At 45.0% G+C, this 24,032-nt stretch overlaps 1 protein-coding gene across 5 annotated transcripts in view; it reads right to left on the bottom strand.

Annotated features, from left to right (window-relative positions):
* Nucleotides 1–24,032, bottom strand: part of ARL13B (ARF like GTPase 13B) — a 518,943-nt gene that overhangs the window by 368,349 nt on the left and 126,562 nt on the right. For 3 of the 5 annotated variants that reach the window (XM_069204925.1, XM_069204929.1, XM_069204926.1), the window contains one exon: nt 12,497–12,625. In XM_069204925.1, the coding sequence (XP_069061026.1) occupies nt 12,497–12,555 (59 nt within the window). In that variant the 5' untranslated portion in view covers nt 12,556–12,625. Of the gene's footprint in view, nt 1–10,732; nt 10,807–12,496; nt 12,627–12,923; nt 12,945–24,032 lie in introns of those variants that run through there. The other 2 variants (XM_069204927.1, XM_069204928.1) reach the window with 2 other exon arrangements.

The following is a 24,032-nucleotide window of genomic DNA, read 5'->3' as shown; positions in this document are numbered from 1 at the left end:
CTGTACTTATCCATTGTAAGGGGACAAGCAGCCAGTGTGGCAAGGCCAATGCCACTAGGTGTGACAGAAACTGTCTTGGGACTGACTACCCCAGTTTCTATTATGGACCCATAAGTGAACCCAACTACACCCTTAACTTGACTGTTGCCAGCAGTCCCACCACTCGTACCACTACTGCTAGGGGCACTAGAGCTTGATGTATTAGTGGTGGTAGGCTCAGGGGGTTTACCTGGACAGGACTTATCCCCTGGCCTATGGCCTCTGTTCTTACACACAAAGCACCAAGGCTTTTTAATGTGTGCAGGTTGAGAAGAAGAGGAAGAATTTGTTTTACCCCCACCCTCTGAAGAGTGTTTAAGATTTGAAGTGGGATCTTTGGTTTTACCCTTATCCCCATGCTTATCTTGATATTTTTCACCATCTTTCTTCTTGCCATCCTTGTCACCACCTGTATGAACTTTTCTGTTCACTCTTGTTCTGACCCATTTGTCTGCCTTCTTTCCCAATTCTTGGGGAGAGGTCAGATCTGAGTCCACTAGATACTGGTGCAACAAATCAGACACACAATTATTAAGTATATGCTCTCTCAGGATTATGTTATATAGGCTTTCATAGTCAGTCACTTTACTGCCATGTAACCACCCCTCCAAGGCCTTCACTGAATGGTCAACAAAGTCTACCCAGTCTTGTGAAGACTCCTTTTTGGTTTCTCTGAACTTCATCCTGTATTGTTCAGTGGTTAAGCCATAACCATCCATGAGTGCATTCTTAAGAACTGTAAAATTATTGGCATCACTTTCTTTCACAGTAAGGAGCCTATCCCTACCCTTTCCACTAAATGATAGCCATAGGATAGCAGCCCACTGCCTTTGAGGGACATCCTGTACAACACAGGCCCTCTCAAGTGCAGCAAACCACTTGTTAATGTCATCCCCCTCCTTATAAGGGGGAACTATCTTGTGCAGATTCCTAGAATCATGCTCTTTTGCAGGATGACTATGGGGAATACTGCTGCTGCCACCATGGGTTTCTAAACCCAATTTCTGTCTTTCTCTTTCCACTTCTAAGGACTGCCTATCCAAATCCATCTGTTGCTTCTTGAGCTTCAGTCTGGTTTGTTCCACTCTCAATCTATTGAGCTCCCTTTCTAACACTCTCTCATCAGGGTGGGTGGGTGGGACATGCCTTGAAACAGAAGTATGGTGAGAATGAACAGAAGGGGACCTGTCCCTAACAGATGGCACCCTAACAGCTTGGCTAACAGAAACATCACTTCTACTATGATGAGAAGGAATACTCTTACTGTGATGTGAGACAACACTATCAGTATGGTGTGACTCTACATCAGTACCAGCTATGCTAGGTTGTCTGATAATGGGCAGGTGAGGAAGTTTCTTCTCTAAATCTTTTGCTAGGGGTGCCCCAGGGTCAGATTGGGAACCATCAACTAATTTCTCAACAGAAGTGGCACCTCTGGCCTTATCCTGTTCAACAAGCATATTAACCAACAGTTCTCTAGAGGGATTCTTCCTTACACTTAAACCTCTTTCTATGCAGAGACTCCTTGCTCCTTTCCAGCTAAGGTGATCATAAGCAAGTTTGGACAGATCAACAGTTTGGCCTGTGGCAGACATTTTTAGAAAGTGTTTAAGTGATAGAAAAAGTGAGAATAAAGTGAGAAAAAAGTTTTTCAGAACTTTTGGAAAGACAGGAAAAAACTTTTACTTTTTAAGAACTTTTTAGAAAGTTTAGAGGTACTTTTCAGCACTTTAGAAAAGAAGTGAGAAAAGAAAAGAAAAGCTTTTTGGTTAGGTGTACATACACTGAACTTGTTTTGTATATTTTTCTCTTATGAAAAGTACAATGACAAAAGTGGTAAGTAGTTACAAAGTACTTATCCCACCGCTGCACAACCAATGTAGGAGGCTGGACTGGCTTGTAGTGAGTACCAAGAGGTACTTACACCTTGCACCAGGCATCCCTTATTAGTGTATAGGGTGTCTAGCAGCTTAGGCTGATAGATAATGGTAGCTTAGCAGAGCAGTTTAGGCTGAACTAGGAGACGAGTGAAGCTCCTACAGTACCACTAGTGTCATATGCACAATATCATAAGAAAACACAATACACAGATATACTAAAAATAAAGGTACTTTATTTTTATGACAATATGCCAAAGTATCTCAGTGAGTACCCTCAGTATGAGGATAGCAAATATACACAAGATATATGTACACAATACCAAAAATATGCAGTATAGTATTAGAAAACAGTGCAAACAATGTATAGTTACAATAGGATGCAATGGGGACACATAGGGATAGGGGCAACACAAACCATATACTCCAAAAGTGGAATGCGAACCACGAATGGACCCCAAACCTATGTGACCTTGTAGAGGGTCGCTGGGACTGTAAGAAAACAGTGAGGGTTAGAAAAATAGCCCACCCCAAGACCCTGAAAAGTGAGTGCAAAGTGCACTAAAGTTCCCCAAAGAGCACAGAAGTCGTGATAGGGGAATTCTGCAGGAAAGACCAAAACCAGCAATGCAACAACAATGGATTTCCAGACGAGGGTACCTGTGGAACAAGGGGACCAAGTCCAAAAGTCACGACCAAGTTGAGAGTGGCCAGATGCCCAGGAAATGCCAGCTGTGGGTGCAAAGAAGCTGCTACTAGGAAGTAGAAGCTGAGGATTCTGCAGGAACGACAAGGGCTAGAAACTTCCCCTTTGGAGGATGGATGTCCCACGCCGTGGAGAGTCGTGCAGAAGTGTTTTCCTGAAGAAAGACCGCAAACAAGCCTTGGTAGCTGCAAGTCGTGCGGTTAGGGTTTTTTGGATGCTGCTGTGGCCCAGGAGGGACCAGGATGTCGCCAATTGCGTTAGGGGACAGAGGGGGAGCCCAGCAAGACAAGGAGCCCTCTCAGAAGCAGGCAGCACCCGCAGAAGTGCCGGAACAGGCACTACGAAGTGGAGTGAAACTGTGCTCACCCGAAGTTGCACAAAGGAGTCCCACGCCGCTGGAGGACAACTCAGGAGCTCGTGCAATGCAGGTTAGAGTGCCGTGGACCCAGGCTTGGCTGTGCACAAAGGATTCCCTTGGAAAGTGCACAGGAGCCGGAGTAGCTGCAAAAGACGCGGTTCCCAGCAATGCAGTCTGGCATGGGGAGGCAAGGACTTACCTCCACCAAACTTGGACTGAAGAGTCACTGGACTGTGGAAGTCACTTGGACAGAGTTGCTGGATTCAAGGGACCTCGCTCGTCGTGCTGAGAGGAGACCCAGGGGACCGGTGATGCAGTTCTTTGGTGCCTGCGGTTGCAGGGGGAAGATTCCGTCGACCCACAGGAGATTTCTTCGGAGCTTCTAGTGCAGAGAGGAGGCAGACTACCCCCACAGCATGCACCACCAGGAAAACAGTCGAGAAGGCGGCAGGATCAGCGTTACAGAGTTGCAGTAGTCGTCTTCGCTACTTTGTTGCAGTTTTGCAGGCTTCCAGCGCGGTCAGCAGTCGATTCCTTGGCAGAAGGTGAAGAGAGATGCAGAGGAACTCTGATGAGCTCTTGCATTCGTTATCTAAGGAAATCCCCAAAGCAGAGACCCTAAATAGCCAGAAAAGAGGGTTTGGCTACTTAGGAGAGAAGATAGGCTAGCAACACCTGAAGGAGCCTATCAGAAGGAGTCTCTGACGTCACCTGCTGGCCCTGGCCACTCAGAGCAGTCCAGTGTGCCAGCAGCACCTCTATTTCCAAGATGGCAGAGGTCTGGAGCACACTGGAGGAGCTCTGGGCACCTCTCAGGGGAGGTGCAGGTGAGGGGAGTGGTCACTCCCCTTTCCTTTGTCCAGTTTCGCGCCAGAGCAGGGCTGAGGGGTCCCTGAACCGGTGTAGACTGGCTTATGCAGAAATGGGCACCATGTGTGCCCATGAAAGCATTTCCAGAGGCTGGGGGAGGCTACTCCTCCCCTGCCTTAACACCATTTTCCAAAGGGAGAGGGTGTAACACCCTCTCTCTGAGGAAGTCCTTTGTTCTGCCTTCCTGGGCCAAGCCTGGCTGGACCCCAGGAGGGCAGAAACCTGTCTGAGGGGTTGGTAGCAGCAGCAGCTGCAGTGAAACCCCTGAAAAGGCAGTTTGGCAGTACCCGGGTCTGTGCTACAGACCCGTGGGATCATGGGATTGTGCCAACAATGCCAGGATGGCATAGAGGGGGCAATTCCATGATCTTAGACATGTTACATGGCCATATTCGGAGTTACCATTGTGAAGCTACACATAGGTAGTGACCTATATGTAGTGCACGCGTGTAATGGTGTCCCTGCACTCACAAAGTCCGGGGAATTGGCCCTGAACAATGTGGGGGCACCTTGGCTAGTGCCAGGGTGCCCACACACTAAGTAACTTAGCACCCAACCTTTACCAGTTAAAGGTTAGACATATAGGTGACTTATAAGTTACTTAAGTGCTGTGTAAAATGGCTGTGAAATAATCGTGGACGTTATTTCACTCAGGCTGCAGTGGCAGGCCTGTGTAAGAATTGTCAGAGCTCCCTATGGGTGGCAAAAGAAATGCTGCAGCCCATAGAGATCTCCTGGAATCCCAATACCCTGGGTACCTCAGTACCATATACTAGGGAATTATAAGGGTGTTCCAGTATGCCAATGTAAATTGGTAAAATTGGTCACTAGCCTGTTAGTGACAATTTGAAAGAAATGAGAGAGCATAACCACTGAGGTTCTGATTAGCAGAGCCTCAGTGAGACAGTTCGTCATAACACAGGTAACACATACAGGGCACACTTATGAGCACTGGGGCCCTGGCTGGCAGGGTCCCAGTGACACATACAACTAAAACAACATATATACAGTGAAATATGGGGGTAACATGCCAGGCAAGATGGTACTTTCCTACAAAAAGCAGAGGGATTTTGTTGAGGACACGTAGCATTTCAGTGCGTCCCAAGGGCAGAGTCGATTGCACTCGTAGGGGAGAAGCGACTGAGCGCGCACAGTTAATCAGGGCAGGGCGCATCCCTGGAACAAAAGACTGCTGCTTAATGGCAATAGACAGACAGCACCTCTGGACAAAACAATGCAGTAAGGAGGCAGATGGCACTAGTATTCAGACTCTCATCCAAAGCTTTTGTGGACAGGGATATTCATAGCACGTCTAAACCTCCCCCCGCCTACTCTCACCTGCTTGAGGTCAAATTCAGCTGGGGAAAGCCCTGAAAGGGGTGGCGCGACCCAGGCTGTGGGCAGTAGCCAAGTGTGGGTGGAAGCGAAAGCCAGGAGACTGCTGGAAACAGCCCTGAGAGGGGTGACGTGACCCAGGCTGTGGGGAGGCACCCAAAAATAATCATCTAACAGGAGGGACAGCCGCCAGTTGGCGACGCAACCGGTCTGTGAAAATGACAGAACCAGACAACGGTCTGCAGCCAGAAGATATTGAAGAAATAATAAAGCCAGCAAGATAGGCAGCTACCATGCATAACAAAGTATGGCTGCTGGCCCAATTAAGAGGAGGTCAAGACTGTAACGGCAGCCCAGAGGAACCCAGTGACAAAAGCAAAGAACGCTATGGTGACAGACAGGAAGAGAGCGAGGGGCCAGAGGAGCCAAAGAAATGACAGCGTGTCGCCAGCAAGGATGGCAGAAAGGCGGCGAAGAAGAGAGAGGAGGGAAAGAAAGTAGGGGCTCCCCATAAGGCTGCACCCAGCGCCATCAAGAAGGCAAAATCTGCAAACGGTGTTCACATAATTGTGATTGTGGAGGCTTTTTTAAAATGTTTTGTGCCATTTCTGTGTGCCAAAAAGGGGTGGACAGACGCACTGGGGGGGGGGGGACAGGGTAAAGGCAAGCGACACGCTTAAAAACCATACAGACCACAGGCAGAGCAGATGCTAGCGAAGAAGCTCCATCCACAAGCACTGCCCAACCAGTACCAATAGAGACATGGGGTAATAGGTTGGGGTTGAGTCCAAGGCCAGGAGGGGGGCGGATTAGCGCCAGAGGCCTATAGGAGGGGCTCATTGGGTCACCTTTTTATGGTAACGAGGGCCACAGGCCTAGCAAACTTGATACCTTAGGCAATAAAAGAGCACATCTGACACAAGGAGTCTATAGACATCTTCACGCTGCTAGAAATCCAGATAGAAGGTCTAGACCTTGCGATGTGCGACAAGAAAGAGGAGGATAGGGGAGAGAGAGGGTACGAGTGAGAAAGGAGTGTAACTTCGATAATTGGCTGGACATCTTCAGGATTATGACCTGTGTGATAATGTTGCGATATTCCCCCACTGTGCAAAAGATCTATGGTTATACGAGTCATAAATTCACAAGGCCTATAGACAGTTTGCAGGAGAAGCACGGTTGGACTACGACAAGAGCTTTAGGATGAAGATGCAGGATCACCCAGACAGAGTGGGATGAAGAAGATTTATCAAGCTATATGCATAAAATGATTGTAGTTAGGGAAGCCAGATCCGGGTCGGGGAGGTGGGTAACCCCTTTCGAAAGAGTCAATTAAAAAAGGAGCAAAAGTCCTTCTATAAGCAGAAGCACTTTCAAAGCTGGAAGGGGGGGGGCTTCAGGGAAGAGCGCCACAGCAGTATGTTACAAATATGACAGGGGTGAATGCAACTGGGACCTGGCTTGCAAATTTAGGCATATGTGCTCAACCTTCAGCAGGGGGGGGGGGTGCACCCAGCAGTCGACTGCAAGAAAGGGAGAAGTGATAGAGAAAAGGAAAAGAAAGACAAGAAAAAAGAAGCCCGGTGCAGCCTGGGACAGGCACTGCAGGGGAGGGCTTTCAGCTAGCGCGCTCCCCTATCAATACGCACAGGCTACGACTGCCAGCGAATCAATATGTTAATAAGGCAGAGACACAGATATTATGCAAAGGATTTGAGAGAGACTTCAGAATCCCAGTGAAAAAGCACGTCAAGTCAGGAGAATCCAAGAATTTGAGCTCAGCTCTTCAGCACCCAGAAGTTGTGCGCAAGAAAATCATGGAAGAGAAAGTGTTGGGCAGGATAGAGGGCCCCTTGGGTTTGTGAAACCAGAAGGACTAGTGATTTCCTCACTTGGGGTGGTACTGAAGAAAGAGCAGGGCAAATACAGAATATTTAACCACTTGTCATTCCCTGAAAGAGAATCTGTTAATGATGGGATCAACTCTGAGGACTGTGCAGTTTGTTATGCATCAGGAGAAGATGCAATTGGTCTAGTGCGCACAGCTGGAAAGGGGGCACTGAAGGCAAAGGCAGACATTGAATCAGCCTTTAGACTTTTACCAGTACAACACAACAGCTTCCACCTACTGGGCTTTCAATTTGATGGCGAGATTTACTTTGATAAGGTTCTTCCCATGGGGTGTTCAATATCCTGCACATACTTTGAGAAGTTTTCCACTTTTCTGGAATGGACCCTACACAGAAGGCACCGACAGGGTGGCAAACTCCACTACCTAGACAATGTCTTATTTGTAGGTGAGCCGGATAGAGAGGGGCGTGGGAGCCTGCTTAGCGCCTTTCAAAGGCTGGCATCTGAATTGGGAGTGCCACTGGCCACGGAAAAAACAGTGGGACCTGCTACAAAAATTGTTTTCCTAGGAATAGAGCTAGATTCCGTTACTGGCACCTCACGGATCCCTGAGGACAAAGTTCAAGACGTAAGAGGCAAGATCAGGGATTCAAAGAAAGAAAAAGCCACATTAGGTGAGTTGCAGGAGCGGACTGGTAAATGGAATTTTGCCGCAAGGGTCATTCTGGTAGGGAGAGTATTCGCAAGAAGGTTGACACAGCTGACCAAAGGATTGAAGAAGACGCACCACCATGTCAGGAGGAGTACAGGGGTGAAGCAAGATTTGAGGACTTGGTCATTCTTCCTAGAAGGCTTCAATGGGGTGCTCATATGGAGGGATGGTTTGGTCTCCAACAGGGAGCTAGCTCTATACACAGACGACGCGGGCAGCCTGGGCTTTCTGGCGATTCTGGGAGACAATTGGTGTGCAGACAAGTGACTCCTGAAGTGGGCAGAGACTGGGATAACGAGGAACATATCATTTCTGGAACTGTTTCCCATAATAGGTGCACTGACAATCTTGAGAGCAAGGCTGCGTAATATGAAGCTGACCCTATGGTCAGATCATCAAGCAGTGGTGCACGACATCAATACGGGGGTGGCCAAATGCCCACTTGTCCTGAGATTGCTGGAAGCCTTGTACAGCTGCAATCAGCAAACAACCTGGAGGTAAAGGCGAGGCACTTTCAGGGGGATCAGTAATGCTCAAGCAGATGCACTTGCTCGTTTCCAGATGGAGAAATTCAAGGAGCTGGCCCCGATAGCGGAGAGAGTCATAACCCCTTCCCCGGCGGAGCTATGGTACCTAGCAGATGTGTGTTGTCCCTACTAATAGAGAACGCATTGGCAAATGGGACAACGATGAGGTATGCCACTTACAGAAAAACAGTACAGGAAGTTACAGGTTTGCAATCATTCAACAAAACGCAGCCCGAGCTGCAGAAAATTTTGTGAAGTGGACATTTGACCAGTGCAAATCCAGATCCAGGGCACAGGCACGTTTGGCAGCGATAACCCACTTCGCTAAGCTGGCCAGTGGGGTGGACCTCACCCATCTCACTAACTGAAAATGGCAATGAAAGGTTAGCGGCACTTGGAAGGGGTGAAGGTAAGTAAGCAAAGCCGGTCAGCACAAGATTAAGGTGGGCAGGGACAAATGGCTTGTGCTGGGACCAGTTGGAAGATGTGTTGGGCACACTGCACCGGAAATACCCGGGGGAAATCGGATTTGTAGGTGGTAAACCTAGAGGGAGCAATCTAGCCCAGATGGGAAGGAAGGAGCTACTGGAGAGAATCAGGCAAGGGCTAATTAGAACAGCTAGGCTTTTAGGCAGCGCTGGCTTACTATGGGGTCCAAGACCGTACCCAGGCAGAGATGGAAGGGGACCTGGTCCGCCAGAGCCCTAGAGAAATCCAGAAAAAAGCTCAACATTGCAGTGACAAAGTTCTGTAGGGAGAATGGTTGGGATACTATCAGGCACGGCCTGATCAACTTGAGGTGCCCGGAATGTTTTGCTAAGGACGGAGTGCACCTATCTGATACAGGACTAGAGGTATTCTGGTCCAACATATGGACGGCCATGGTGTTAACAGGTTGCCACTTCAACTGACAGTGTCTGCAGGGGGAGCTGCCTAAGGACGCAAGACCACATGCAGCGTGGCAGTTTGTTGTATGGAGATTAAGGAGTTTTTTTGGAAGGCCACCGTAAGGTTGGCAGACCTGTTACTTACCTTGGGATGCCTCACGGCAGGCTAAGAGGGTCAGAGAGGTGAAGGGGCACAGTACACGGCACTTGCAACTCTGCCCGCCAGCTAGCTAGCTAGCTGAAAGCCCTCCCCTGAGTTAGGCCTAAAAATAAGAGATATAAATACCCCTCCCCCACACAAAACGGTGAAGCTCCAGCTCAAGGACCCCCAGTCAACAGCACTTAACGTTGGAATAATGCAGGACATATTAGGACTATTCATTCACCACACAACTGACTGTACATTTGATTTATGACAATGGAGTGAGTTATGATGTTATTCACGAGCAGGTTTCAATGTGGTATTTGATTTATGGATACCTACCAATTTGAATGATTTATGACAGGACATGGCATCTTGATTTATGCCACTGTAAATTATTCATTTTGGTGATTTATGTTGAGTCAAATCACCAACGTGATTACTGTTTGATGACTCCCCTTTAAGGTGAAGCAGGGTGGGGGCATTGGTACGACAATATTGAATAAAGCTTCGGCCGTTAACTTGCAAACGTATCCAGTATGTGCAATGGCATTTTTGAGTGGGAGTGGCAACGTGCAAAGTTTATAATTTGCTCACCATAATTTGTGTGCTCTCATCAACGTGCCTCTGGCCTCCCGGCCAAGCTTCTGGCCTTGCTGTGCCGAGCCGATCCCACACTAAGCCTCAACAGCCTGCTCTCTCCATGTTTCCCCCTGTTCTGCTCCCCTTCACTCCCGTTGATTTCCTTGACCTTCTTACAAGTGGAAAGTTTCACCGTTTAGAATGTACCACTATTGAAATGTTATACTGCATGACTGCCTGGGCTTACCTCTGCTGTGCAAAAAAGCAATTAAATGTTTAAAAAAAAAAAAAAAGGGGCATATACTCCTCGTTCCTCAAAGGCCTCCAGATATTAAAACCACTGCAATCATCCTTGTTCAACACATACAGTGGGAAACGAAGTATTTTGGATATTTGGAATTACAACTAACCAAGTCTGAGAATTAAAAATGAGATCCATTTTCTAGGTAGGGTGCCACCAGGGTTACAAAAGCTCATCATGTTTTGTTTATTGATAGCCACCTCATTTTCAGGACTTGCAGTGGCAAAAATGGTGCACTACTGTGCTGCTTAAACATCTTTGAGGGATGCAAGACGCAATATCCTACTTCTGTATTTGTGAAACAGGACAGATACTTAAACCGACTGGTGCGGTGAGGCTGGAGCAGCGGTGTTCGACTGGAGGTCCCGAAACTGAAGCATGATTAGGATGTGCTCACACTGACAAGTAAAGTTGTTATCTAGGTGTGCAACTGCAGGACATAACAAGTTGGGTCTCTGGGATCCCATGTACAGATATAAGTCTGCTATCGCAGATTTGAGAGCAGAGCAGTTTGGTCCCATAAGGAGTACTGTGAAGTCCCTTACCTCATCATATAGGTCAGGTGTCAGTGGGGACTTTCACTTGTTGCCAAGGAAATGAGTGGCACAGATTTCACCAGCTGGAAAAATAAATAATGAACATTTATGAGTGACCTTTTTCTTAATAGCACCTTCCGGACCTTAGTCGTCGCTTAGTGCATTCTAGACACCCCTGGGGAACATGTTCTGCAGGACACCAGAATCCATAAGGCAGAAAGCGTTGCCTATTCACCCTTCAGCCAAGTTTCTTAGGTTACTGGAGTAAAGGTCACAATATTGAACATGAACTCTGACTCCACAGCCATTATTGCTAAATATAGGGAACTGAGAACTGATAAACAAAAGCATCCTGGCACAACAAAGAAGAGATGAGTGCGGTACTGTCGGAAGGAGAGTACTTCCAAGGAGCGGAGAAAGCACTGTCTCATACGAAGCACTAGTTATCGAGTGCTGGGTTCAGAATCATAATTGTAGGCCTCGTCAAAATTAACTTATGCAACTAAATTTACGTAATTATGGGACTTTCGTGTTGCCTGAAATTCAAGAAATTACTCCACTTTGCGTAATTATAAACCATTCCCAGTACAATTTACACTGAATGCACAATTCACTGTAAACATTTACCATAAATGCATAGGAACAACAGAAGGATTGCCCTTAGGTGGAGTCGGTGGAAGGCTTTAAAGGAGGAGGGCTGGACGAGAGATGTTGGGGAGTGGTTTGAGTAAGAGGCACTGAGTATGAAAGAGGTTAAGAGATGACATACTGGAGAAAGATCTGGCAGCAATAGAGCGTTTATACATGATTGACCGATTCTCCCTGACTCAGTCCCCGAACAAAGGTGAACTTCTGAATGGTAATGCCCCTACAAACTCTTGGCTGGGACCACCTAATATGATTATCTGGATTAGGAGTTTGATTCCCTCCTGCTTTAAAAGGTGTGCCACAAAAGCGGGTCTTGCAATGGGTGACGTGTTACAATGCAAAGAACTGTTCAGCCAGATCTAATGTGTGTACTATGAAACTGCAAAGCCTGTTTGTTTTTTGTAACAGTCTCTTTTGTTTTTATTTATTATTTTAAAAAAACAACAATCTTCTTTAAAAAAAATCTATTAACAGCTGTGGCCCTAATTTGAAATGTCTTGCATCGTCAGAAATCGGGCGCAAACTGTGTGACAGTCAGCTTAATTTACAAAAGAAAACATACAATGGTTTCAATGGATGAAAGAAAATCACCAGAAAGTAGCCATTTAAAAAATATATATATTAAAGAACTGTGGAAATGCCTGAAAATAAAATAGCTTCATGCATATCGTCAATAGACTAGCAGCCCTCCGAGGCATGGGGTACAGAACCAATGCAGTCAGAAGCTGTGCATGTGCACACTATAGAAGGCTCTGAAGGAACAAAGGTAAAAAGAAAACTAAAATAAACAACTTGGTATCTACAGACAGAATAAAGTGAGAGATGGGAAGTAACAGAAAAAAACAGAAATAAAAAATGTCTAAGAGACAAAATATGCTGTGGTGGGTTATCATATCTAAATAAAGATGGTACAGGAAAACTTACTTTACAACTACATGCCTCGCTGAAATGACATTTAGACTCCAAGTTAGCCTGCTATCTAGTTTTTTTAACTTCGTTTGTCAGTTGAACGAAAACAGACAGTTACATACAGAATTATTTACAGAACCAACAAGGCTACAACCCTTCAAAGAAAAGAAAGGACATTGTGTCTGTCTCCAGACTTCTGGTATTCCCAGGCCATACCTGACAGGGTCTCTCCATCGCTTCACCCAGTTGCAGCAGTTCGCCATCAGGCTGAACATTCCTCCTCCACCCGGCACGTCGACGGCCAGGTAGAACTGCGGCTGCCGATCCCCAGGCTTCTTGTTGTCACTGGCAATGGGGAAAGAAACAAAATCAGCATACAGGCTGTAACCAAAACACAGTCACCTCGGGCACGGCTCCCGAGAGAGCCTCAAGAATGTAAACACGAGAGAAGACGATGCATTCGTATCTTCTGGTAGACTTGAAATGTGAGAGAGAAACGCGGGGATCATGAGTTAACTGGTCACCGAGCTGAGCTTTTGCATTTCCACTCGGATACTTGCAGTTTCTCGTTCCTGTCTGAATGCAGGAGTCCTACCTCCAAAATTATAGCAACTGTACTCCCACACTCACCACTCCCACTGACCCGAGTCGATGGGCGAGTCTTGGTCTTAAGGCCGCACATTCCCGTGTTCAAATACCTCGATAAAGTAGATTAAATATTTCACAGCTATCCACTGCGACCGATCCCCGTGACTGAAACTGTAATTGCCTCCTCTGTTCAGAGTCCCATAAAACGTAGATACCGGAGGCGACGCAATACACTGCGGTATTGTGCCACTCTACACAAATGATGTTACTTCTGTTTGGCATGCACGCATGCATGCAACAAAAAAGAAAAAAAAAAAACTCCCCTATGTAATTGGTTAATTTTCTTATTGTGCTTTAGGCGCACATTGTAGTTTTGTTTTTGGGAAAACTCAGCCAGTCGCGCTCTCCAAAGGCAGTACTCAAAAGTCAGCAGCTACCCTTGAAAGAAACTCCAGTACATTCTGGTATATGCAGGCTCCCAATTTTTATTTTAGTATTTCCATCACTCAACTGTGAACAGCAACAGGGAGTAATTTAATCTACGGGCAGATTTTTAAGAGCTACAGGTGGGTTGCCAGGCTGTTTCCAATCAAATAAACAAAAAGTAATCTCATTTGTTTCAAATGCCTGAAAACGAGTTTTTACTGGGTGCTGGGCGACAATTGTATTTCTTCTTTTATACAAATCACACTCCTTTAGCGAAAAACGGACCAAATACTTTATTTACTGCTGTGTGCACTCAACAGCGGAAAGATTATCAGAGACGAGATTTTCGCACTTTAAACTGCTGCCTTTACAGTCAGCGGTAGCAAAATAAGTCATTAGTTTTTTCCGTTTTTTTCACAGGGCTTTCAAAGTCCGTCAAACTTTCAGGACATCTCCGGAATCTCCATTTTAGCTCAATCATTATATTTCACATTCCAGATAAGATGTACCAGTGTGCTCGATCCCTATTTTCGAGCATTCTGGATGTTAGGTAGAAGATCGAGTACTTGCAAAGAAGGACGAGGAAACGTTCTTCTAGCCCCGTGTTTCTAATCCCACATTGAATCAATCAATAAAGATAAACTATACATACTGAGGCATACTGGAGAGTCTCGATATATAATCCGCTAAATCTTAAATAGATTAGGTGGCGTGTTCTGCAACTTCTTATAGTACAGGAAGCAGGTTAAATGACTAATCTTTTGACAACTAAGGACAGTAAAGCAGTAAAACCCTCTGTCTACTACTGTTCGTCAAAAGACTGATTATTTAATTTCGATACACACACCGTGGGCATCATAATTATCCGACTAAATTACACCAATATCGTTGATATATCGAGGCACCGCCAAGAAATGCTTTGCAACGGGGAGAGACCAAGGCTATTAAGGGAATCGCTGAGAAATGTTTTGGGACACTACACGAAGGTTGCTGAAGAGTAAAGTTTCAGAGAGCGTGCAATCATATCTGGCATACTAAGTGCGAAATCTACAAATGGCCTGGAAACATACAGACTGGTATAAAGTGGAAAACCTCGGGCATATGCCGGAAGCTAATACATAAGACTCATAAAGGGCCTTATAGTGTACTGGAAATGGAAGACTGTAAAGGAATGCGTGTTTTGTAAATACTAAGTAACTTGTTTTGTAGATTGTTTGACGCAATTATCAAGTTGTATAAAATGTTCACAGTTTAGTTCTCTGGGTGAATATAAATAACCATGTTTTGCTTCTTTGTATCCACAGTTCATGAACTACAAGGCCTTTGGAGGTACAGCCTAAGAATGCATGGAGGCCAATATTGTCACGTGACAGAAAACATTTACTATTAAGGTATTCAATAAATACAGTACAGTCTAAACATATGGAAAATTAGAAAAAATGCATTGAATTGAGCACTCATGTGAATTACATTTTGTACTTTTCTCAATTACCTGTGAAAGTTGAGGGAGAGCATGAAAACATCTCAGCGGAGCGTGTTGCTCAGCTAATTACAACTAAAAGCTCATAGGGCAGAGTACATGATATTTAACAAGTAGGACACGTGGCTTGACATGTCCTAGCAGTAAAAAACTCATAAAGTTGTTTTTGTTCACTGTTGTAAGGCCTACATCTCCTATAGACTAACATTGGGCTGCCTTATTACATTTAGTAAGTGCCAACTTTAGATTGAGAACAGGTAGAAAAATACTTCTTGGGCTCATCTGAACAGTAATTCAAAATTTGCTTTAATGGTAACGTCGCATTTAAAGCTGCAATTAATAAAAATTCCTTTTATTTATTTTTAAAGAAAGTTGGCATTTTGTGTGCATATTCACTGTGCCTTTCTACCAGTATACTGTCAGACAGAGCGACAAAGGAAGCCTAGGTGTGGACAGGATGGGCCATCCTGCCAGTATGGCTGGGGGCCCTGTAGCCAGCTCCACGTAACACTTCAAAGGGGTTTGCCTCCAGCACACACAAAGGAACCTGACACTAAGCCTGCCATTGCTACTGTCACCCTAGACAGTATGGAGTCAAGCTCAGGATGGAGGAAGGAGAGATAAATCAAGCATTGCCCACCTACAGGCCCTGGGGGATGAAAGGTGGCACTCTCAGGCCCCAAATCAGATCCCTTCTGGACCTGTGGAAGATTCAGAAGAAGAACTGCCCTGCTGCTGAAGGGATTGCCCTGCTGTAAGGGCTGCTCTGCTGCCTAAAGAAGGAAGCCTGGCCCGGCTCCAAGGACTTGTTGCTACCGTCCTGTGTGAGCTACAGGGACACAACAAGCTTCCAGAGGCCTCTGATAAAGTGAAGCCTCCCACCCTCCAGTGCCTGTAGCCAACCTCACCTCCATCGCAGTTGTTCTTAACTTGCGACTTTGACCAGGTCTCATACCACCAGGTACCCCTGGTTGGTGCTTTGTTATTTTTGGTCCTGTTTTTCACTAAAATGTTTTTTTTTTTAAAACCATAACTCCGGTTCCTATTTTATTTAATAAAATGTACTCAATTTTTCTAAACCGGTTTGGGATTTTTCTTGTGTTGTGTTTTCACTTTAGTGCTGTTTGTGTGCTGCATAAATACTTCACACATTGTCTCTAAGTTAAGCTAGATTGCTTTAGTGCCAAGGTACCAGGGACATTAAGCACAGGTTAATTTAGTGACTTTTTGGGGTTCACACTGAAAAGGCTTGTGTTTATTATTTGAGTGGGGCTTCCACCCCTCTCAACTAATAACACCATGTCTCACAGTGAGTCAATGCAGAGGGGGTGGTATTCTGTAATTCCAACATATATAACCATGCAATAAGGCAGCCCCCCACTAGCCCTAGCAATGTAACAAAGCCTACTGAAGTCTGTACTCTTGTTTACATTACACAGTACCTCAGTCAACATCAGAATGTTTTTTTTTATATAAAGAGGACTGTTGGTGCAAACAGTTCCTGTAAAGATAAAAAGCCCTGACAGCTTGGTCATCCCTTGAAACCTTGTCCCTAAAAGCCCCCTGTATTTTTACTGTTTAGGAACACCAATTTGTAGTGCGAGTTCCCTTAGGATTTCTCCACAACCAGTTTCCAAACATACCCAAACCGGTCTTCGAACCCTGCAATAACAAAGGGTATCCCCGCCAAACATTCTCTGCAAGAGCCCTGGTTGGGGGCAGCATACTGTTAGATCCAAGGTGTACTGCCTGCTAGACTCACCATGTAACCTTTATCTAAAAGATTGGAGTAGACCACACTGAGCTGCATGTTTATTATTTACTGAACATTTGAGATGCTTGTGATAATTATGTCCATATCTTCTGAAACAAGTGTTTGATATAATGGAAACATGTGCACAAGGTAAACATGCTGCAAATCATACCAACGTACTTGGTGTTGGGGTTACCAGAGCTTACTTTCCAAAATAATAAGTGCCAGTGATCAAACCTTTTCCACAGAAGCCTGCGACGGATGCTGCTGAATGTTGGAGTTACATAATACCAAGGCTATCTAATCTTTTTCCACCTCATGCTCTTTCACCAACCACCCTACATTCTCTGCCCTTTATGTCACCCAATCAGAATCTTGTTCATACCCGTGTTCTCCCTTAGTCACCGTTTTTTTTCCAGCACTCTCTTCCACTTACTTTCTTGCCCCTTTTCCGCCTCTCTCTCTTGTTCTGTGCTAAAGTCTAATGGTAGAAAAATGCTATGAAAAGTGCTGGTGGCCCCACCTGCAACCACTGGCTCAAATGAATCAAATTACTCATTCCTTATCTTAAACATTTATTTCTTGTAGGAATGTTGGCTGCAAGTTAAAAGATAGATGCTACCCACAGAGTACAAACCCATTACACACCTCCTCTCCCAACCGCTATTATATTTTCATTCTTGTCTGTGGAGAATATATTTGGTTTCCTGCCAGGGTAGCCCCATGAAAGGTGTACTTTGCCATTTACAAGGAGACAATGACCACTGCATCATATTCTGTGTTCATTCTGATTGGATGGATTTTGAAAGTTTGTGAATGTGTCAAATCCGACTGCCAGTGACCTGCTGCCCAACTGTATAAATTGTACGAATAAGCAGGTGGCTCTTCCTCCTGCTTGTTCAACACCTGTTGGCCCTGGACCTGCACAGACCCTTGCAAATCCAGAGCACAGAGCCAAATAATGTCTACTGCCTCTTTTCTGTGAACGAGCCTCTAAGCAGGTTTTCTGAGCTTTAGTGCCCTGCCCTGTTGCTTACTCTGCCTGCATGTTAGCCCCAAGCAGTCCAACGAGTCCAGATGTGTTGGTATAGTGCCCAGTGCCCCTCTCCACCCATTACCTGTGACTGGGGAGAACTACCCCAAGAAACAACTACAAATGCAGGTGAAATGAGTGCAACTTTGTTGCCAAGCCCCCTCCGTCTCCGAACCACCTTTGTTTTCTGTCTTCTCCATTGACCCTGCTGTAGCCGTGGTCCCAAACTGGACAGGCTTGATAGATCAAGAGAAACGTATGAGGTCTGAGGAGATCTTTGTACCCTTGTAAGAAAGGTGGTGTACTATAAGTTGTGTGACCTCACTTTGTGTTACACTCACAATACAGACTTGGGCCCAGTCAGGCCTTTTTGTTAAATGTTAGCTCATTCCTGGGTAGCTGTGGCTTTGAACAGTCAGGTTTAAACAAAGGAACAACTGTAAAGCATTTAGATGTACCAAATCAACGAAATAAAGTCACACAACATGAAAGAAATCCATCCAATATTAATTTATAAAGATACATCTTATTTTTATGAATTTTTAAACACCACAATGAACAAAATCGACCGGAGGGTTCCAAAGATATTGATTTTTAAGTAAAACAAACAGCTTTTCATTCAAATGCAAACAAACATTGGCAACTACTGCTGTTAACAGAAACTTTGGAAACTGTAAAACTTTTTAAAAAGGGGTGTGCAGGTACTCCGGCCTGCTTGGGGCAACCAACTCCAGCAGGGAGGAGTTCAAGGGGGCCAGTAAGGATATACAGGACATTTACCTTCTCACCAGAGCAGTCTCAGGTCCAGTTCCTGGCTCTACTAGTGAACCGCTATATAGTACAAGCATTGCCAAAACTAACAGGTCTTGCCTATGCAAGAGCTAATAGTTTTGCCAATCTGTTTTAGCCATGTTGTACATCAGCCTGTTAGCTGTTCAGCATGGTTACTGGCATAAAGGACAGTGCTGTGGAGTGTCATAAAGCAGAGTGTCGTGGAGTAAAGTGGGATGTTACGGAGAGGCGTAGAGTCTCGTGGAGCGACATGGAGTGGTGTAGAGGTACAGTGGTGTGATGTAGAGTGGCGTGGAGTGGCATGGAGTAGAGTTGATTGGCACAGTGTTGAAGAGTGTTGTGGAGGGAGTAGAGTGTCTCAGAATGAAAGAGTAGAGTGAAGTAGTGTGGTAGAGTTGAGAGGTGTAGAGTGGAATAGAATGTCAAAGTAGAATACAGTGTTTTAGAATGGAGTGGCACAGTGTTGGCAAAGTGGGTGCTGTGTAAAGTAGAGCAGTGGTTCCCAACCTGTGGTCAGGGGACCACAGGGGGTCCGCAAAGCCTTCTCAGGGGTCCGCGACTGATTAGAACATTAATAAATATTAACAAATATTGACAAATTAGGTCCCCAGCTGCCAGTAATGACTCAGGCAGGGGGTCCCTGGATTCCAATGATGATTCAGTGGGGGTCCCTGGATTCCATTAATGTTAAAGTGGGGGTTCACAGAAATCAAAAGGTTGGGAACCACTGGAGTAGAGTATTGTGGTGTAGAGTGGAGTAGATTGTCAGATTGTAGTGGCGTAGTGGAGCTGAGTGGAACAGCATAGAGTGGCATACGGTGGAGTGGCATAGAGTGTTAGCAGAATGTCATGGAGTGGTGTAGACTGGAGTACTGGAGTGGAGAAGTGGTATAGAGTTGAGTAGTGGGTCATAAATAGAGTGGAGTAAAGTGGAATGAAGTTGCATAGATGGAGTTGCGAATGGTGGAGTAGAGTGTTGTAGATTGTCCGAGAGTGGAGTGGCATATTGTGGAGTAGAGTGGAATGACACAGAGTGGCATACAGTGGGGTGGCATAGAGGGTCAGTAGAGTGGTATGGAGTGGCCTAGAATGGAGAACTGGGAGTAGAGTAGAGAAGTGTGTCATGAATAAAGTGGAGTAAAGTGGTATGGAGTGGCGTTGAGGGAGTTGCGTATAGTGTAATAGTGCTGAGTGGAGTAGTTTGGCATACAGTGAGTGGCATAAAGTGGAGTGGCAGAGTGGAGTAGTGTAGTAGAGTGGAATGGCGTAGAGTGTTGTAAAGCAAAGTGGTGTTGAGTGTAGAAGATTGGCATACAGTGAGTGGCATAAAGTAGAGTGGCAGAGTGGAGTAATGTAGTAGAGTGGAAAGGCATAGAGTGACAAGAGTGTTGTGGAGTGGCAAACAGTGGCGTGGAGTGACGTAGAATGGAGTAATGTAGTAATGTAGAGGGAGTTGCATTGAGTGTTTTGGAGTAGTGGCATAGAGTGGAGTAGAGTGTTGTGCAGTGTCATAATGGAGTAGAGTTTACTAGAGTAGAGAATCATAGAATGGAGTGCTGGAGAGTGGAGTAGAGTGGCCTAGCAAGAAGTGGCATAAAGTACAGTGGTGCAGAGTAGATTGGCAGAGTGCAGTAGCTTAGAATGCATTGGTTTTGAGTAAAGTGGTGTAGAGTGTCAGTGTAGTGTGCACTGGCGCACAGTGGAGTGACGGAGGGTGGAGTGAAGCAGGGTGGAGTAGAGTGCAGTGGCATAGACTAGATTGTTTCAGAGTACAGTGAAGTGGTGCAGGTTAAGGTGTAGAGTAGAGTGGCGTAGTCGCGTGGAGTGCAGTAGTGCAGAGTAGATTCGATTGCATTGGCGCAGAGATGAGTGGTGCAGAGTAGTGTCAAGTTCAATGGTAGAGAGTACTGTCTTGCAGAGTAGAGTGTTTTAGAGTGCAGTGGCATAGAGTGCTGCAGAGTAAATGCTGTACAGCGCAGTGGCCTACGGTACAGTGGTGCAGAGTAGAACAGAGTTGCATAGAGTGCAGTGACAAACCGCAATGGTGTAGAGTGACAGTCTGCAGTGGTGTAGAGTGCATTGGCATAGACTGCAGTGGCATCGTTTTGCACAGTAAGGTACTGTAGAGAGCATTGGTGTACAGTACAGTGGTGCAGAGTAGAATAGTTTAGTGCAGAGTAGAATAGTTTTGTGTAGAGCGTAGGGATGTAGAGCGCAATGATGTAGAGTGGCATAGAGTTGTTGAGTATAGGGGCGTAGAGTGCAGTGGTACAGAGTAGTTGGCATAGAATGCATTTGTGTAAAGTGCACTGGTTTTCAGTAAAGTGGTATAGAGTGCAGTGGCACAGAATAGAGTAGAGTGGCACTGACTGCAGTGCTGTAGAGTAGATTATTTCAGAGCAGAATGAAGTTGTGCACAGTGGAGTACCGCTGGGTAGAGTGGAGTGCCCCTGCAGACTGCAATATATATGACAGACTACGCAGAAAGTTAAATACAGAATATTACAACATAAAAGTAGGATTAAGTGCAAAAAGCCATGCGCTCCGCTGGTTGAACACTACAACATAAGTGTGAGGATATTAAATGGCAAACAGTGGAACAAATCTCCTTGGGACCAAGGGGAGGAGACAAAGATTACATCTTATCGAAACGGGAGCTATTCTGGATAGAGAAATGTGGCACCATCAGAGAGGGACTAAACACTATTGAGGATTGGCACCACTCTTCCCTTTGATATACTTTGGCAATAAATACACATACACAGACCTAGCGTATTGCCACATTTCTACTATCTCCATAACTACCCAGTTGAAATTTATGGATAATAATGTGACCGCACTCCTCGATGTGTTTTAGAATACTGTATGTTGTACCGCTTGATAACCATGCACGTCAGTAATGTATTTAGGACCGACCATGTTTATCTACAGGGAGTGCAGAATTATTAGGCAAATGAGTATTTTGACCACATCATCCTCTTTATGCATGTTGTCTTACTCCAAGCTGTATAGGCTCGAAAGCCTACTACCAATTAAGCATATTAGGTGATGTGCATCTCTGTAATGAGAAGGGGTGTGGTCTAATGACATCAACACCCTATATCAGGTGTGCATAATTATTAGGCAACTTCCTTTCCTTTGGCAAAATGGGTCAAAAGAAGGACTTGACAGGCTCAGAAAAGTCAAAAATAGTGAGATATCTTGCAGAGGGATGCAGCACTCTTAAAATTGCAAAGCTTCTGAAGCGTGATCATCGAACAATCAAGCGTTTCGTTCAAAATAGTCAACAGGGTCGCAAGAAGCGTGTGGAAAAACCAAGGCGCAAAATAACTGCCCATGAACTGAGAAAAGTCAAGCGTGCAGCTGCCACGATGCCACTTGCCACCAGTTTGGCCATATTTCAGAGCTGCAACATCACTGGAGTGCCCAAAAGCACAAGGTGTGCAATACTCAGAGACATGGCCAAGGTAAGAAAGGCTGAAAGACGACCACCACTGAACAAGACACACAAGCTGAAACGTCAAGACTGGGCCAAGAAATATCTCAAGACTGATTTTTCTAAGGTTTTATGGACTGATGAAATGAGAGTGAGTCTTGATGGGCCAGATGGATGGGCCCGTGGCTGGATTGGTAAAGGGCAGAGAGCTCCAGTCCGACTCAGACGCCAGCAAGGTGGAGGTGGAGTACTGGTTTGGGCTGGTATCATCAAAGATGAGCTTGTGGGGCCTTTTCGGGTTGAGGATGGAGTCAAGCTCAACTCCCAGTCCTACTGCCAGTTCCTGGAAGACACCTTCTTCAAGCAGTGGTACAGGAAGAAGTCTGCATCCTTCAAGAAAAACATGATTTTCATGCAGGACAATGCTCCATCACACGCGTCCAAGTACTCCACAGCGTGGCTGGCAAGAAAGGGTATAAAAGAAGGAAATCTAATGACATGGCCTCCTTGTTCACCTGATCTGAACCCCATTGAGAACCTGTGGTCCATCATCAAATGTGAGATTTACAAGGAGGGAAAACAGTACACCTCTCTGAACAGTGTCTGGGAGGCTGTGGTTGCTTCTGCACGCAATGTTGATGGTGAACAGATCAAAACACTGACAGCATCCATGGATGGCAGGCTTTTGAGTGTCCTTGCAAAGAAAGGTGGCTATATTGGTCACTGATTTGTTTTTGTTTTTGAATGTCAGAAATGTATATTTGTGAATGTTGAGATGTTATATTGGTTTCACTGGTAATAATAAATAATTGAAATGGGTATATATTTTTTTTTTGTTAAGTTGGCTAATAATTATGCACAGTAATAGTCACCTGCACACACAGATATCCCCCTAACATAGCTAAAACTAAAAACAAACTAAAAACTACTTCCAAAAATATTCAGCTTTGATATTAATGAGTTTTTTGGGTTCATTGAGAACATGGTTGTTGTTCAATAATAAAATTAATCCTCAAAAATACAACTTGCCTAATAATTCTGCACTCCCTGTATAATGTCACATGGAATTAACGCTATTGAGGATTGGCGTCACTCTTCCCTTGATATACTTTGGCAATAAATACACATACACAGACCTAGCGTATTGTCACATTTCTATTATCTCCATATTCGTTTTTTAGCAATATATAACTGCCCAGTTGAAATTTATGATGAATAATAATGCGACCACACTCCTTGATGTGTTTTACAATACTATATATTGTACCGCTCGTTAACCATGCACATCAGTAATGTATTTAGGACCGACCATGTTTATCTTTAATGTCACATGTAATCACCATTATGATTAGTTAATATTTTTCATCATGTTTATGATTAGTATCTTCCATCATGGTTACCATTACACACTACTCGGTACGGTTCAACCATTTATTTTATTTTAATTTTGACTCACACAGAGACATATGTAATTACCACTATTCTACTCAAGTTATTATACACCCCACAGTGTCCCGTGAGTGTTGTTTGTTCGTACATCGGCCTTACGGAGTTTTCCAAGTGACCCGGCTGCCTGTGCACATACATACGGCAATAGCGGACCTGAAGGGAAACTTTCCCTTCATTGTCAGCCGGAATTCAGCGACATAATAATAATGCCGCGCTGCCACCAAAGACGGTGCATTGTGATTGGTCACTCCATGGACCAATCACTGAATTGAATGCTCGCCCCAAAATGGAACGTTTTCAATACGTGAGGCTCTATACTTATTCACACAATACATCGTGAACTGACCCAGGAGTGTGCTGACGACCTACCCTGGCACCCTAAATGACATATACTTGTTTTTTCTGATAAGTAAGTGATGCACACTCCTCCTTTTTATCTTCCTTTAGTAATACTTACCATATATTGATGAGCACTTACTACTGTTGTTTTAGGTAACTAGAGCCCCAGATACCATTTGTGATCGGCGCCCTTTGGAACTATACACCATCCATTGGCATCCTGAATGATATATCCTCAGTTTTATCTGACGAGTAAGTCCTTTTACAATCCCAAAATATCTTCTTTTATTAATACTTAATATACATTGATGATCGCAGACTACTGTTATTTTAGATAACTAGAGCCCCCAATATCATTAGTGATTGGCGCTCTGTGGAATTCTGACTATATACCATCCATTGGATGACAGCTGACCCCCAGACCTTGGGACACCTTCCATTGCTTGAAGATGACCC

This window comes from Pleurodeles waltl, chromosome 8 (assembly GCF_031143425.1).
Source record: "Pleurodeles waltl isolate 20211129_DDA chromosome 8, aPleWal1.hap1.20221129, whole genome shotgun sequence".
Taxonomy (NCBI): domain Eukaryota; kingdom Metazoa; phylum Chordata; class Amphibia; order Caudata; family Salamandridae; genus Pleurodeles; species Pleurodeles waltl.
The sequence above is the reverse complement of the archived record's forward strand: the minus strand, read 5'-3'. Positions and strand labels throughout refer to the sequence as shown.